The sequence below is a fragment of the Aulonocara sp. 'chitande type north' Nkhata Bay genome, linkage group LG9, assembly GCF_057382095.1.
Source record: "Aulonocara sp. 'chitande type north' Nkhata Bay isolate Kocher_YH1m ecotype deep benthic linkage group LG9, A_spYH_male_GT1.1, whole genome shotgun sequence".
NCBI classification, from domain to species: domain Eukaryota; kingdom Metazoa; phylum Chordata; class Actinopteri; order Cichliformes; family Cichlidae; genus Aulonocara; species Aulonocara sp. 'chitande type north' Nkhata Bay.
In genome coordinates this window covers 32,429,446-32,443,516 of record NC_141352.1, presented here as the reverse complement: position 1 = coordinate 32,443,516, position 14,071 = coordinate 32,429,446, and the positions used below count along the sequence as shown (strand labels likewise).

General features: G+C 40.1%; 1 protein-coding gene across 1 annotated transcript; it reads left to right on the top strand.

Moving 5' to 3' along the window:
- The first annotated feature begins 5,058 nt into the window (after positions 1-5,058).
- nrros (negative regulator of reactive oxygen species) lies at positions 5,059-9,817 on the top strand. Its single transcript, XM_086307004.1, has 3 exons — positions 5,059-5,214; positions 6,532-6,646; positions 7,770-9,817. The coding sequence occupies exons 2-3, from the start codon at positions 6,545-6,547 to the stop codon at positions 9,723-9,725; spliced, it is 2,058 nt and encodes a 685-aa protein (XP_086163130.1). The 5' UTR covers positions 5,059-5,214; positions 6,532-6,544; the 3' UTR covers positions 9,726-9,817.
- Positions 9,818-14,071: the final 4,254 nt, after the last annotated feature.

The following is a 14,071-nucleotide window of genomic DNA, read 5'->3' as shown; positions in this document are numbered from 1 at the left end:
TGAACCCAAACTTGAGTTTCTATCTAGCGACTCGTCAAAAAAACAAAATAGATCAATCATCCACAGTAACTTGGCACGTGCCCTGTTCCAGTTACTTTGCATCACAGACATTAAACCTGAGCAGTTTTGCTACTGAAATGATAATATACTGTGATGCTGGGCTATATACTTTGATGAAAGTAAAATTTTCCAAGGCTTCATTAAATGTGCTAAAGTAACTGTTTAAATAAAATCTGCTGGTTCGCTCTGGAAATCCTTTTGTCAGATTTCTTGGATTTTTATACGAAAGACTCAGCTGCTAACAATAAACAATACATTTGAATTATTTAGTTTGATTGCTTTATTACCATTGGACTATTTCACAAAGTGTTGTTGCAAATCTAAAAACTTGGCTCTTCTTCTGTTTTTTTAACAAGAGCCAGGTAATTACCATAACAACTGTATTATTGATTAGTATGTGGTACAAGCTGCAAAGACAATATCCAGTATACAAGATCAACCATTATAAATACAAAACATTTTACCAGGATTAATGACTTAGTTATGCAATAAATTATTAGCAAAATAAGAAAAACAAAACATAAAATCATGTGGGGACACAAAACTCCACATGGCTATATCCATTCCTGTGAAAAACTAGGACTATCCTAACTGCTTCTACAGGAATCGGGGAGGTAAGTATTAGCTAGGTGACGCTAATCAAATGCACTCTTTTAGCTGATCATCAGTGATCAGTACGTATGAGCAGCTCTATAAAAACAAGTTTTTTTGGTTTGCATGTCTGGACTATTTAGGTGTAGTCCAATCTTCCCAGGAGTTGACCTGTCAGCCAGTTCACCTAAAGAGCAGACCGTGCAATGTGCAGTGAAACTGCAAAAAAACATAAGAGTTAGATTTCAGACTTTACAGGACTCAGCTCGCATGTTAACTGTTAAAGTTCATGACAGTACAATTAGAAAAAGACTGAACATGTATGGCTTTTTGGAAGGCTTGCCAGGAAATAGCCTCTTCTCTGAAAAGAACATAGCAGCATGGCTTCCAACGTTGCATCTGAACAAACCACAAGACCCGTGGAACAATGTCCTTTGGACAGACAAGACCAACGTGGAGATGGTTTGCCTCTAATCCACAGCAGCACATTTGGAGAAAACCAAACGCAGCATATCTGCACAAACACCTCACACCAACTGTCAAGCACGGCGGTGGAGGAGTGAAGATTTGGGTTTGTTTTGCACCCACAGGACCTGAGCACATTGCTGTCATTGTGTCAACCATGAACACCTCGAGGGGTCAAAGTGTTCTAGAGTCAAACATGAAACAAGATGAGACAAAAACACAATGTTTTATAGCACAGCAGCAAATCTACTCCAGAATGGCAGCAAAAGAATAAAAAGTCCAGACCTCAACTTGATTGAAATGCTGTGGTGGGATCTCAAGAGAAGTGTGTGAGTAATGTCTTAAACATGTTGATTTACTTTGAGGCACCACTTTGGTCGTGTCTGTCTAGCTAGTGAGTGAACAACATGCACATTTCAAATTTCAACATGCAAAAGGCCTCAGACAAACAGCAACATATCCAAGGGAAAGTTGGGATTTGGAGATTATGTATCGGAATTTCAAAAAAAGCCTCTCAGTGCTGGACAGCGTCTCAGCAGTGAAGGAGAGAATTCATTGAATGATTGACTGTCTATGTAATGCCAAGGCAAAGAGATTGGCTGCTTCGCGTCTGCCAATTTGTGGCTCCAGTTTACAGCTTGCCTGTTAGAGTACCTGCTAATACTCCCCACTTTCTGTTCTGTCCTTGAATGTCTGTTTGCCGGACTGTCTATCAAAGTCACTTTCTCCATCCTTGATACTTTTACTTTGCATGTCTCACTGTCTGTATCCAGGGCTGCTATCCTCCCGTTCACCATCAAACCTGCTGTATAACTGCTTAACCTTGGTTTTGTCCACACATAACGATCTAATAGGGAATCTGAAAAAGGATACTGACTATATATAATTTATTTTTAATTCATTTTTAAATCTTTATTTAGTTGCTGCTTATTGACTGTACAGCCATTAACATAATAATGAAATACTGGAATTTCAGTCACTAAAATGAATGCATAGACGTGTCTGTACTGCACCTTTCCATTTGTCAAATATTTCCTTTAAAACATCTTCAAAACTTAAAAGTCAAGGTTATCATCGTTAACTAAAACTAAACTACAAACTGAAACTAGATGTGAAAAAACATAAACATTTGAATGAACTTAAATGTCAAAATAAAAGTTGGACTTCTGAACTAAATTAAAGTGGGAATGATTTTGTGAGAATGAAAACCTTTAAAATCAGTTCAACAATAGAAATTAAATCCTGGTGGATGCCAGTGCCTCACTTTGATGTAAATCCATGTTTCCCTTGGTTTAAGGAAAGTTGCATTTACACGTATGACTTAGCAATATGAGTAACATCTACACCTTCTCAAAGGTTTCTAAATCCCTCCGATGCAATGTTTGACTGGTGGGAGACCTCGACAGAGCCGAGATTTAAGGGCCCACGAAAACGCCGCTGATCCTCGAGATGTTTCCACAAGAGGGCAGTGACGGTTTTTTGCATGCAATGCAAATATCGTCCCACCACAGAGAAAGCCTGATGATGTGGAGCAAAGCCTCTCGAGAGGATAGAGGTTTCCCACATTAGTGTAACGTCAACTGTTGTTGCTGCTTGTATCTGTTCTCACAACCTACAGCCTTAAACAGAAGACTGAGGTGCGCTGATGTATGCGCCGTATGCTCTGAAGGCGTTAACAGGAAGACGGGAATTGTGTGAATATTTATAGAAGCTGTTTTTAATATCTAAAGAAATTAAGCAAAGAAACAAAAGAAACAAAAACTTTCTCAAAAACTAAGAAAGTGTTCTAGTGTTTACATTTAAGTCTCCATCCCGTTTGTTTCGTCAAATAGCAACTGCCCACATCCCCCCTCTACCCTGCCCCACACACACACACACACACTCACACCCACACACACACTCGTGGGACTTTTTTTTTACACCACCGCTGCTAGAACCCTTTCGCAGCTCTCAAAAATAGAATGCAAATATCAGTAGTGTGCCATGTCTTAAAATGGCTTCAGCTGCTGAAACAGACAAAAAAACAGTGCTCACACACTGCACTGCACGTGTTCACAACACTGTGTGAGTGTAGTGCAGGAGCTGCTCTCACCCAGTGTGCTTAGACTGACACACACTGCCTCACACACTGTGAGCAAGGCCACATGTAAAGATGCACCTAAAGCCACTGTAGGTCACGTCGGTAACAGGTGAACACACATGCCATTTCATTAGGTACACCTGTGCAGATATCTTATTAGTCAATTGCAGCAGCAACTCGGTGCACGCAGGGATTCGGACACGGTCAAGACGAGCTGCCGAAGTTCACTGAGCTCAACTCAGTTCAACTGAGCATCGCCATGGAGAACAAAGGCTGTTTTAGTGACTTTGAAGCCGGTATGGTTGTTGGTGGCTGATTATCAACTGGGATTTTCCCACACAACAATCTCTAGGGTTTATAGAGTTTGCAGAGATGCTACACTGCTTCAAGCCGATAGGAAGGTGTTGTTACAACCAAGGTATGCAGAAGAGCATCTCTGAACGCACAGCACCTTTAACCTTGAAGCAAATAGGTTACAGCAGCAGAAGACCACACTGGGTGTCACTCCTCACAGCTAAGAACAGAAAACTGAGGCTACAATTCACACGGGTTCCCCAAAATCAGACAACTTGGGCCCCTTACTGTCAGTTGAGCATGGTTTGACTGTCACAGCCTTTTTGAATATTGCTGCTGACCATGTGACCTTTGTGACCACGTCACAAAGGTCAAATCATCTCAAACTGCTTTCTTGAACATAACAGTGAGTACAATGTACTCAAATGACTTCCACAGTCACCAGATCTCAGTTCAACCAAGCACCTTTGGGATTCACATCATGGATGTGCAGCAACAGTGTGATGAAGAATTAACGCTGCACTGCAGGCACCAACGCAGCACTAGCAAGCTGTACCTAATGAAATGGCCAGTGAATGTATAATAGATTTCATCTCAACTGCAAAGGCGTTTCTGTAGTAAGAACAACAAGTCTTAAATCTCTTTTTTTATGTATCACATGTAACTTTTAAAGGTGCCCTGTGGGAGCTTCTCGTAGTTCATAAGCAGCCACCTTATTCGATTTTACGAGTGTCAAACAAACAACAAAGTCAGCACCCACACATACTCATATGGATCAGAAAATCTTGTTGCCACCCAACCTTGCAACAGAGTCAGAAGTGAGACGTCCTGTGTGAAAACAGGAAGGAATGCCTGACCAATCAACTCTCCACAGAAGGCACCATCACTTCCTGATTCCTAATTCCCCATTCTTGCACCCACTCATCATTACAAATAAGATACAAGCTAACAGCTGGAGTTTCACAAATGTTGAAAGCGACCTTAGTACATTTATTAGCTGGAGAATGAAAATAAAATCAGTAAAGCCAAACAGAGTAGATTGCTTAGTTTCTGCAGTTATGCTCTGAGCCCTTGTGCCTTATCTGACTCAGAATCCCTGTAACTGTTGAAGGTATGTTTTTATAAAGAGCGCTAAATGTCAGTTTATGTGTGTGTGTAGATATATATATACACATATATTTACATATACATATATATGTGTGTGTGTGTGTTTTGTCTGTTGCAGTGACAGGCCGAAAATAAGGCAGGAAGGGTGTGTGCATTGAGTGGTTTCCTCTTGAGAGCTTGGCTGATCAGCACGAGCAGAGGGTGTGAAGGGTGTGTTCTCATTGGGTTTTTGTGGTAGCAGTTGTGCTACCAGTATCAGTTGTCTGAATAATAACGCTATTCTGCTGTGAAGCTGTGAAGCAGAAAAAGAAAAAAAAAAAAGAAGAGAAAGAAAACACTTGCGCAGTGGTGGTTAAGAGCTGTTGAGCCTGCACTCGCCTTCCTGTGGCCCCGAGCTTGAGAACCTGCCTGATTGCAGCTTGTCCATGTGACTCGGTTTCCGTTGCCTGCCTACTTCCGTGAATAGTAAAGAAGGGGCATCTGTGCTTCAGTCAGTGCAGGGGAGAGCAGCTGAACTTGACACACATGTGAACGCACTCTGCAACAGCGAATCAACCAGCGATATGGTCAGGGGAGCAACCGTCAGTGGCTTGGCAAATCCACACCTAACCACCAGTGTAAGTAAATGAACTCTGTACTGCACGGTGTTCTGCTGCATGAAGCAAAGCGCATCGCCTAAATGAGGAATTCCTAATTTAAGGTCATTTTGCAGTCGGTGCATTTGAGCAAGATACTTTAACGATCATCTGTTTCTGAATACGCTCCATTTTCTGAGTGTTATGTGTGCATACACCAGCGCACCGCTTTGACAAACGAATGTGAGCGCAGCATAACAGCTTTCAGACCATGTTTGAGTCATTTAGATGTTGCCTGATGAATGTAAACATATAGTGCGCATAAATGCAAGCGCAAAGTAAGTGTGCGTGTCTTTTTAACACAGTGCACGGTCTTATTAATAAAAAAAAAATAGGCTGCATCAGATAGAGAAAGCAAGATTCTGCAAATATATGTTCTTCCATGAGCTTAACTTCTTCCCCAGGAACATAGTTTAGAAATCATAATGAAAGCGGTGGCACAGTTACTCAATGTGAGCTACGCAGATGCAAAATAAAAATGGTAATAAATCGGTTAGACGAATAAAGAAACATAAAAAATGTTCAAGAAAACCTTTGTGTTCTTTAGAAGCCATGCTTGCGTTATAATGGATAGGCCAACAACACATGCAAGCCAAAAAGAAACGCACGGCCTCATCATGCAGTGAGTCACGCAGTGGTCTGATTTGAAATCTGGGAAATTTTTGCAAAATGTACACAGCAGATGTTTTCAGGATAAAATACGCCATCACTTCCAACATCTGGAGACAGACTGTAAGTCAAAAATTAAAAATCTGAGTTATTCACATATAATAAAAATGAAACCAAGTACATGACGTTGACGTAAACTCTGTAAGGATTATATTACTGTACTTACTATTTACAGAAATTTTCATTTAGATATGAGTAGATTGTAAAAAATGATGAGCTCCACTCTCACCTGAGACAGTCAAATATAGTCTTATAGACTTTTACACTATCAAAGCTTTTCAAATAATTGTGAAAATGAATCTCGGCTATTAAAGTTGAATTTGTAAACTCCCCGTCTGCTCTCTGACCTTCTGTCTGCTTCAGCATTTTAATGTCAAGCTGCTTTCGTCCATTTTCAGACACAAATATTCATTTTAAGACAAAGTTTATAAAGACACATTTTTTTCATACAAGGTTTTTCACCATATACAAATAGTAATAACTATAGTTTAAAACAGAGGAAGATCACAGCTCATTGTCAGGCCTATATCGAACAACCAGCTCCTGCTCACTTCAGCAAAGGGGAAAAAATCTAAAAGTATGTGACACAAACAGGCTCACGCGTTTCTTCTTCTTCTGTGTTCTCAACAGTAAGGATGAGAAAATGCCAGTCCACAGGCTCACACCCATCCTTCTCTGCTTGTTGCACATGTGGAGAACGCTGACGCCAGTCTCGAGTCATCCGCAGCACCGTCGATGTCAGTTGGTAAGACGCTCTTCTTTCATTTAGCTTTTCCCGAGCAAGTTTCAGGAATATTGAGGAAATTTCACAATGTATCACATGGAAAAGGCCAAACGATTTCATGTTTGGCTTAGTTAAAACTAAAAAGTGACTTCGGTAAGACACTACAAAGCTAAAATCTCTAAAAAAAAAAAGTTATTCCTAAGGCACTCAAACATAAATGTGTAAACAAGAAAAGCATCAAGTAATGATACTGAAATATGGAAAGTTCTGTATTATTACCAAAGATCCAGTCCCTAATAGGACCCACCTTCTAAAAGCACGCTGTATATGTGGTTTATAACTTTAGTTAGATCAAAATCCATCCAGATTGGCACATTCCTACACTGTATTAATGATTTAATGACTTTTCAATAAGCCACAAAAAGTCTAAACTTGTGAATATTAATATCTGATGCAGGGTTTTGGAAGCGGATGTCGATTATGAGAAAGAAATTAAATCTCTCTTGTTGAGTGTTTATCAGTCATATAAATTAATATAAATATGAATGATTCTAGAAATGAAACATCTAAAGCAATAAAACCAATAAAACTCCTAGAGGGGAAAAATGATAAGTTATTTAAACTGAAAACTTCAATTTTTTTTTTTAAAGGCGTATCGCCAGAAAGTATTTTTAGAGTGGTCCAGTGACTCAGAATGCTAATGGAAAAGTGATCTGTCAAGGAAATAATGAAGTTTTGGTAAGCTGTGGTATGACCTACCAGAATAAGAAACTACAGCCCACCATGTTTTTCTGTGAGCCTGTACAGTGGGTAACAGTACTTTCAGTTAAATCCCAAAACACAGGAAGGCTAAAATGCTTCCACTAACAGTAAGACGCTAATGTACTGCAGGCAATGCTCATTAGCTTAGTTTAGCATGCTAGCATAGTTTACAAATAACCACACGAGAAGTAATTTAAGAGGGTAATCTTCCCACAATAAAATTTTTTAAGTGCACATGGATATTATTCATGACGATCTTAAAATGTATCTGCTGTGCAAGAAAGAAATCCAGCTTCCGCCAGAATTTTAAAAAGCCGAAACACTGCAAAGTGGCAACCAGTATGCAAGTGTTAAATCATGTGCTTTTTTACCTCCTCTGCAGATACAACAAACGGCTTGCTGCAATAATGGTCAGCTCACATCTGTGCCTGAAGGACTTCCAGAAAACATCGAAGAGCTTCAGCTCAACTACAACCTCTTTGAAACACTACAGAATGCCTCTCTTCTCAGTTACCCTTCACTAACCGCCCTGAGCTTAGCTTGCAACAATTTGAGTAAAATAGAATTGAACACTTTTCAAGACTCAAAACTTTTAAAAAGCCTCAATCTAGCAAACAACAGTCTTTATAACAGCTACGAAGAAACCAGCCTTGCATTAAGAAAGCTATCAGGTCTTATAGCGCTAGATCTTTCTGAGAATAAGCTTACAGATGAAATGGCTGCCTTGCTTCTTCAAAATCTCACGTCACTAGAGTACCTCAATCTTTCTGGGAATCTTTTGTTGAGAGTGGATGAGGCCTCATTCAGGGATCTGCACCAGCTTAAAGAACTTGACCTACAAAGGAATTTGATTTTTGAGATTGATAATGCTTTTGACAGCAGTCCAAAGCTACAGCGACTCAACTTGGCCTTTAACTATCTGCCCTGTCTCACTGACTTCCACATGATTCAGCTGGAAGTCCTCAATGTCAGCCACAACTTCATTGAGTGGTTCATCTCAAGGCAAGACCTCAACGACACTTTCCAGCTAGAGACTCTCGATTTATCAGACAACAAACTCCTTTTCTTTCCTTTCCTGCCCAGCCAGAGTAATTTAAGGTACCTTTACTTGTCTCACAACGCCATTAAATTCTACGAACACTTAGCAGACAACGATATGTTCCCAAACTCAACAAAAACTGTGGAATTCTACAACTTTAACAAGGAGATCAATAATGTGACCGCTCAGTTGTGGGACGAAAACCTTCACGGTGATATATCCTCTCTAGAGACTTTAGATCTGATAGGGAACTCTGTGGAGTATTTCCCTAAAGGATTCATCCAGAAAATGCCCACCCTGTCTAGACTTCAAATGCACACAAACTGCCTGAGAACCTTAAATCTAACATCTGAGCAGTTCTCTCGTAGCTTGTATGAGCTGGATGTTAGCAACAATGAACTAAGCCAGATCTCAGCGGATAAAGCTACTCTGACCACTCTTGGCAATTTGACATACTTTAACCTGAGCCTGAATGGTCTTAAGTGGGTACCCATGGGATTATTTTCCTCACTGCAAAGCATCCGGTCGGTGGATCTCAGCTACAACAACATTGACATTTGCCTTTCTGAGGAAGCTGAGATCAGTATGCACACTAATTCAACTTGCATGAATTGGAAGAATGTTATGTCCCTGAGACAGCTTTACCTTAAGGGATGCAACCTTAAAATAATTCCAAACACTGCATTTGCGGGGTTGTTGCTAACGCACTTGGAGCTATCCGATAACCCCGGAGTAACCATCCATCAATCAATACAAAGTCTTAGCACAACATTACAGCATCTAGGTTTAGGGAACACTCACATACAAGACATTGACTTCTCCCATTTCCAGAGTCTGAAGTCTTTAAACATTTCAAAGAACTTTCTGCTACATCTTCCCCATTCACTTCAAAACCTCAACCTGAAAGTGCTTGATCTGAGGGACAACAGACTTTCTACCATCCCCTCTGGTCAGGCTAATGCATTAGCCCCAAAGCTGCAGACTATTTTCCTCACAGGAAATCAATTCAACTGTTGCCAGACCGAATGGTTCAGGACATTTGAAGCAACAAACACCATCCACATGGTCGAACAGTCAGCCATCACATGCAAGGATCTCTTCCTAAGGACACACAGAGTGGAGAATCCACAGTCGTTTTTGTGCTTTGATGACGGGGAGTCGATCTTTTGGTACATTCTGCTGTTTGTCCCCGTCTTTCTTTTTTTCACAGGAGTCTCTATCATTGTTCTCCTCACCTTTAAGCCCACACTGCTACAAAAGTCCATCAAAAAGAAGTGTTTGAAGCCAACGTCTTACTGATGTCACCATAACTGTATTTTGTCCAGTACATTATTTAGAAATGTAGCCGAATACATATCTGAAATAAATACATTTACCGAAAAGGTGTGTGAGTATATGAAGTATCTAAAAAAGAAAAAGGTCAGTTGTTGTTTTTTTTAGATTGCTCGGTTCAGTGAAGTGTGGTTTAAAACAAGGCCCTCATCCTGATAACCCAATGTAAAAAATGTGGCTGCGCTCTGGGACTTGACTTGGTGAGTGTGTGAGCGTGTGTGGGCGTATATGTGTATGTGTGTTTGTATGTGAAGATATGCAGAAGTACTGTGATGCAAGCTGTTGCTATAAGCAGCAGAGGAAACATGAAATTTCCTGTTTTGCTAAGATGTGCAGCAACTGCCCAGTTTTGTATCTCAAAGAGGAGGGGTTTGAGGTTTCCTTCCTATCAGTGAGACCAAGAAGCATCATCAGTGTGAAATTCCAGTAAGTCAGGAAATGATTTGGACCCCCCCAAAAATGATTGATTCACACGACTGGTTCAGTTTACTGTGCTGGGAGCACGTACACACACGAACAAACACACACATGTACAAATGGGTGCACACAAACACACAAACATGCATACGCCTTCACAGACACACGCACATTCACACATATTTATATATATACGTGCAATGCATTTAACGCATTTTCTTCGAGTTTTATGTAAGTACTCAGGGGCGTAGGAGTGGGAAGGCTGGTAGATTACTGTGTAGCTGTACAGCGTGCTGGAGGCCTAACCAGAAAGTAACCAAAATACCGCTGTGGTGATGCTCAGGGTCATGGTGGTTGGAACGTAAGAAGAGAAACCAGAGTAAAGCCTTGTCAAAGCCTCGAAATGTTATTAATATTGACATATCTTCTACGATATGAAGTTGCCAGTAAATCAGTTGCAGAGAAACTGAATGAAGTTTTTATTTCCTTTGTTGTTCATTTGAATTGATGAAAACTGGTTTAAAATATGCAAAGCTTTAAGAACTGAAGTCGTTGATGAGAGATTCATTACTCGAAGGCTTTTCATTTGAATGTCATTAGGTCACAGATAATGGTTGGGAACAACGACTTGTCTTGGATTTCCAAACTAATTTCCACAGGTACCTGGAACTCAAAACTGACAGATACTTTAGGGATGCCAATTAAACCTATATATTTCCCGTATAGCGGTGATGTATCACCTCTATGGAAGCAGGAAGTAGACCTTCCTGCTTCCATGATGAAGTGGTTAAACTGGGCTGACAAAATGGCTTAAGGGCTGGATTACACTGAAAAATACATTTGAGGAAGGCACTTTGGCACTGGTTGCAGATTGCTGACCAAGAGGAACTTTATTTGATTACTCAGCTATAACAGTTTAAAAGTTAAAGGACAGGAAAAAAAAGGGGGTTAAAGGGGGCATTCACAAAGGCAGCTAGACTCAGTTTTCTAAGACATGTTCAGACCACATATACAGTATATGAAATCAGGTTAGCCACAGGCATGTACCATACTACAAAGCTGCCAAACACGCATTCATGCAGCTGCATTTTCTTTGCAAAACAGCTCAGCTGTGGTTACGGGGTCCATAGTCGAGGTAAGTTGCCAAATGTACGTCACACGGGCAAGCAAGTGTGAATTAGTGAAAGTGCCGTGTGTTTATTTCTTCTCTCATAGTCATAGTTTCTTGCAGATTAATCAATGGAAATGTGAAAAGAGAAGTGACATGTGACTGGATTGGTCTAATGCAGGTGTGCACACTGTCACATATAGGTATAGCATTTTGAGTTAAAGGCTTCACATCTTTAGCCTGTTTAGCATGCTAAACAAATAGCAAGCTGACTTTAGCATGTTTGGCGCGCTTTTAGCAAGTGTGCTAAACATATAGTATGCATATAGATTTGGGGGTTTTGTTTTTTAGATTTAGCAGGCCAACAGAAGCAGAGAAACTATTATAAGAGAGGGAATATCAAATAATCCTTTGATATTCTTCATTGTTGTTGAGTTGTTGCAGAAATAACACTGCAAAAAAAGTTACAAAAAAACAAAACCAAGCAGTTCTTTCCAGTTGTTAACTGCCACACAAATCATGAAACAATTCAAATGTCACAGATAAGTTGAGCAAGTAAACAGTACAAACAGAATTTAAGCCAAAGTCATATAGATCAGTCTTCCCAGATGAATAATTCAATGTGCCCCATCAAAATTTCCTTCCCTATAACTGCTGCTTTAATTGCCTTTTACCACTTTTTGTACTCTTAATCTGAACTTGATACAGCTTGATACAATAGTTGATACAAAACTCTAATACTTAATACTTTTAACACTTATCTGTGTTGGGCAAAGGTAATGTAAAATGTCCCATAATTGCATCATCAATAGGAATCGATAGGCACCAAGGTGGGATTTGTCTGTCTCTCTCTCCAAAGGCTGAACCAGCAATCAACATTCAAATAGAAAATTATCTGCCTCTTTATTAGGTACGCCTTGGCAGTACGGGGTTGCACCTCCTTTTGCCTCAAGGCTTTATTGCACAGATTCAACAAAGTGCAGGAAAAAGTGATACCAAGCAAGATGATGATCTATGCTTACATGTTGTTTACAGCAATTCCAAACCTACTATCTGTACGTCTCAACAGACCAGGCAACATTTTTCCAGTCTTTTGTTTTCTAATTTTGCGAGAATTGTAGCCTCTGTTTTCTGTTCTCAGCAGAGCAGCACCAGCTGGGGTCATCTGCTTGTGTAACCCATCTGCTTCGAGGTTCACCGTGTTGTGCTTTCAGATAAGTTCTTCTTCATACAAGTAAGGAGTGATTAGTTGAGTTACTGTTGCAGTTTATCAATTCTACAACCCCTGATGTATCCATTAGAGGACGGATGTGTGTTAGAAGCTTTCTTTTAGCTAGTTTACCATTTATATACCATTTTATTAACTCGTGACCAATTACAGTTATGTCTCTATCACATTTCATTTATATACAGGTTTCAAAGGTAATGCCCAGAGAAATTACCAGGATGCCCCGAGTGGCAAGACTTCCTTGGCAACTGACAGTAAGGTTGTTTTCAGGTCTTTGGTTAATTAAAACAATGAGCATTTGACCTGGTGTGGCACCAGAAGAAACCTTTAAGAATCACCACAGACATTTCCATTTTATCCAGAAAACAAAAATTTGCGTCACATTTGACTGTAATCTATTCAGTATCTGCAGCTATTGTCACTCAAAGTCATAAACGTCAGCAGCAAAAGTAGATAAGATATAACCTTTGTACATATTTTTGCTCTGACACATCCAGGAGAGATCTCATGAAGGTTCGTGCACTTGACTTGCCCTTCTAATCTGTATAATTTAGCTGCTGTGTGGCAAAAACATGTGGCCAAAACGTTGCCATATCTGAACTGGCTTATTCAGCAGATGTACCAGATGAGCATCAGTACATTTCAGGTTATCACACTTCACATTTTCACCCTGATTTTTCCTGCGCCATCCTTTGCCGATAAAAACGGACAAATACGTGACTTTTTGCACTTCGAAAAACATTGTTGCCCCTATACAGGATATTGTCGAGGCATCTGTCAAAAAGATGAAACCGTCTGATGTCAAGCTGAGATCCACTGCTGAAATGGCAGATGTTAACAAGTGCTTTTAGTGCAGCATCTGAAAGTCAATAAGGACGGATGAAAGAGGAAATGCCTCTTCTCTGACAGGCTATCACTCATCTGATCATCTGCATGAAGTGTGTGGGTTATTTTTAGAAAGGCAACAATATGAATTGTGAAAGATCTGGAAAAACATAAATGCAGAGTTAGGGAGTACTGAGCGCTGCGCAACCGACGAGTTAATGTAACTGCTGTGGTTTTACTGGGGTCAGTGAGTCACTGTCAGGCTGCTGCTTCATTTCAGAGTTCACATGATTCAACGGATCTTATTCTTACTGTCAGAAGATTTTCTCTTTCACCGTTTAAGTAATTCGTGTTAACAATACACTCAAAAAACCCTTTCGGTAAGTGCTACTGAAGGCTGCTGAGGCCAAAGGGAAGCAGTTAATGTCTGAAGTTTCGCTGATGAGTGCATGCTGGAAAATGAAAATATTGCCCTGTGTATATTAATGTTGAGGCAACTTCTTAGTCAACAGGCAGTTTGCAAAATTCCACTTCCTCTTAACCCTTCCTGCTCCTCTGAAAGGCCAGGATGAGGCCCCTTTGTGCTGGACTTACTGTTGAGCTAGAAAAGAGCTTTCTTGATTATCTGGCTAACAGAAGCTAGAGACAACTTTACAGGCTCATTTAATGAAATTACTGTGACATGTTAAGGTCAAAAAAGGCAAAAACTACTACACAGATTAATGTACACAGACC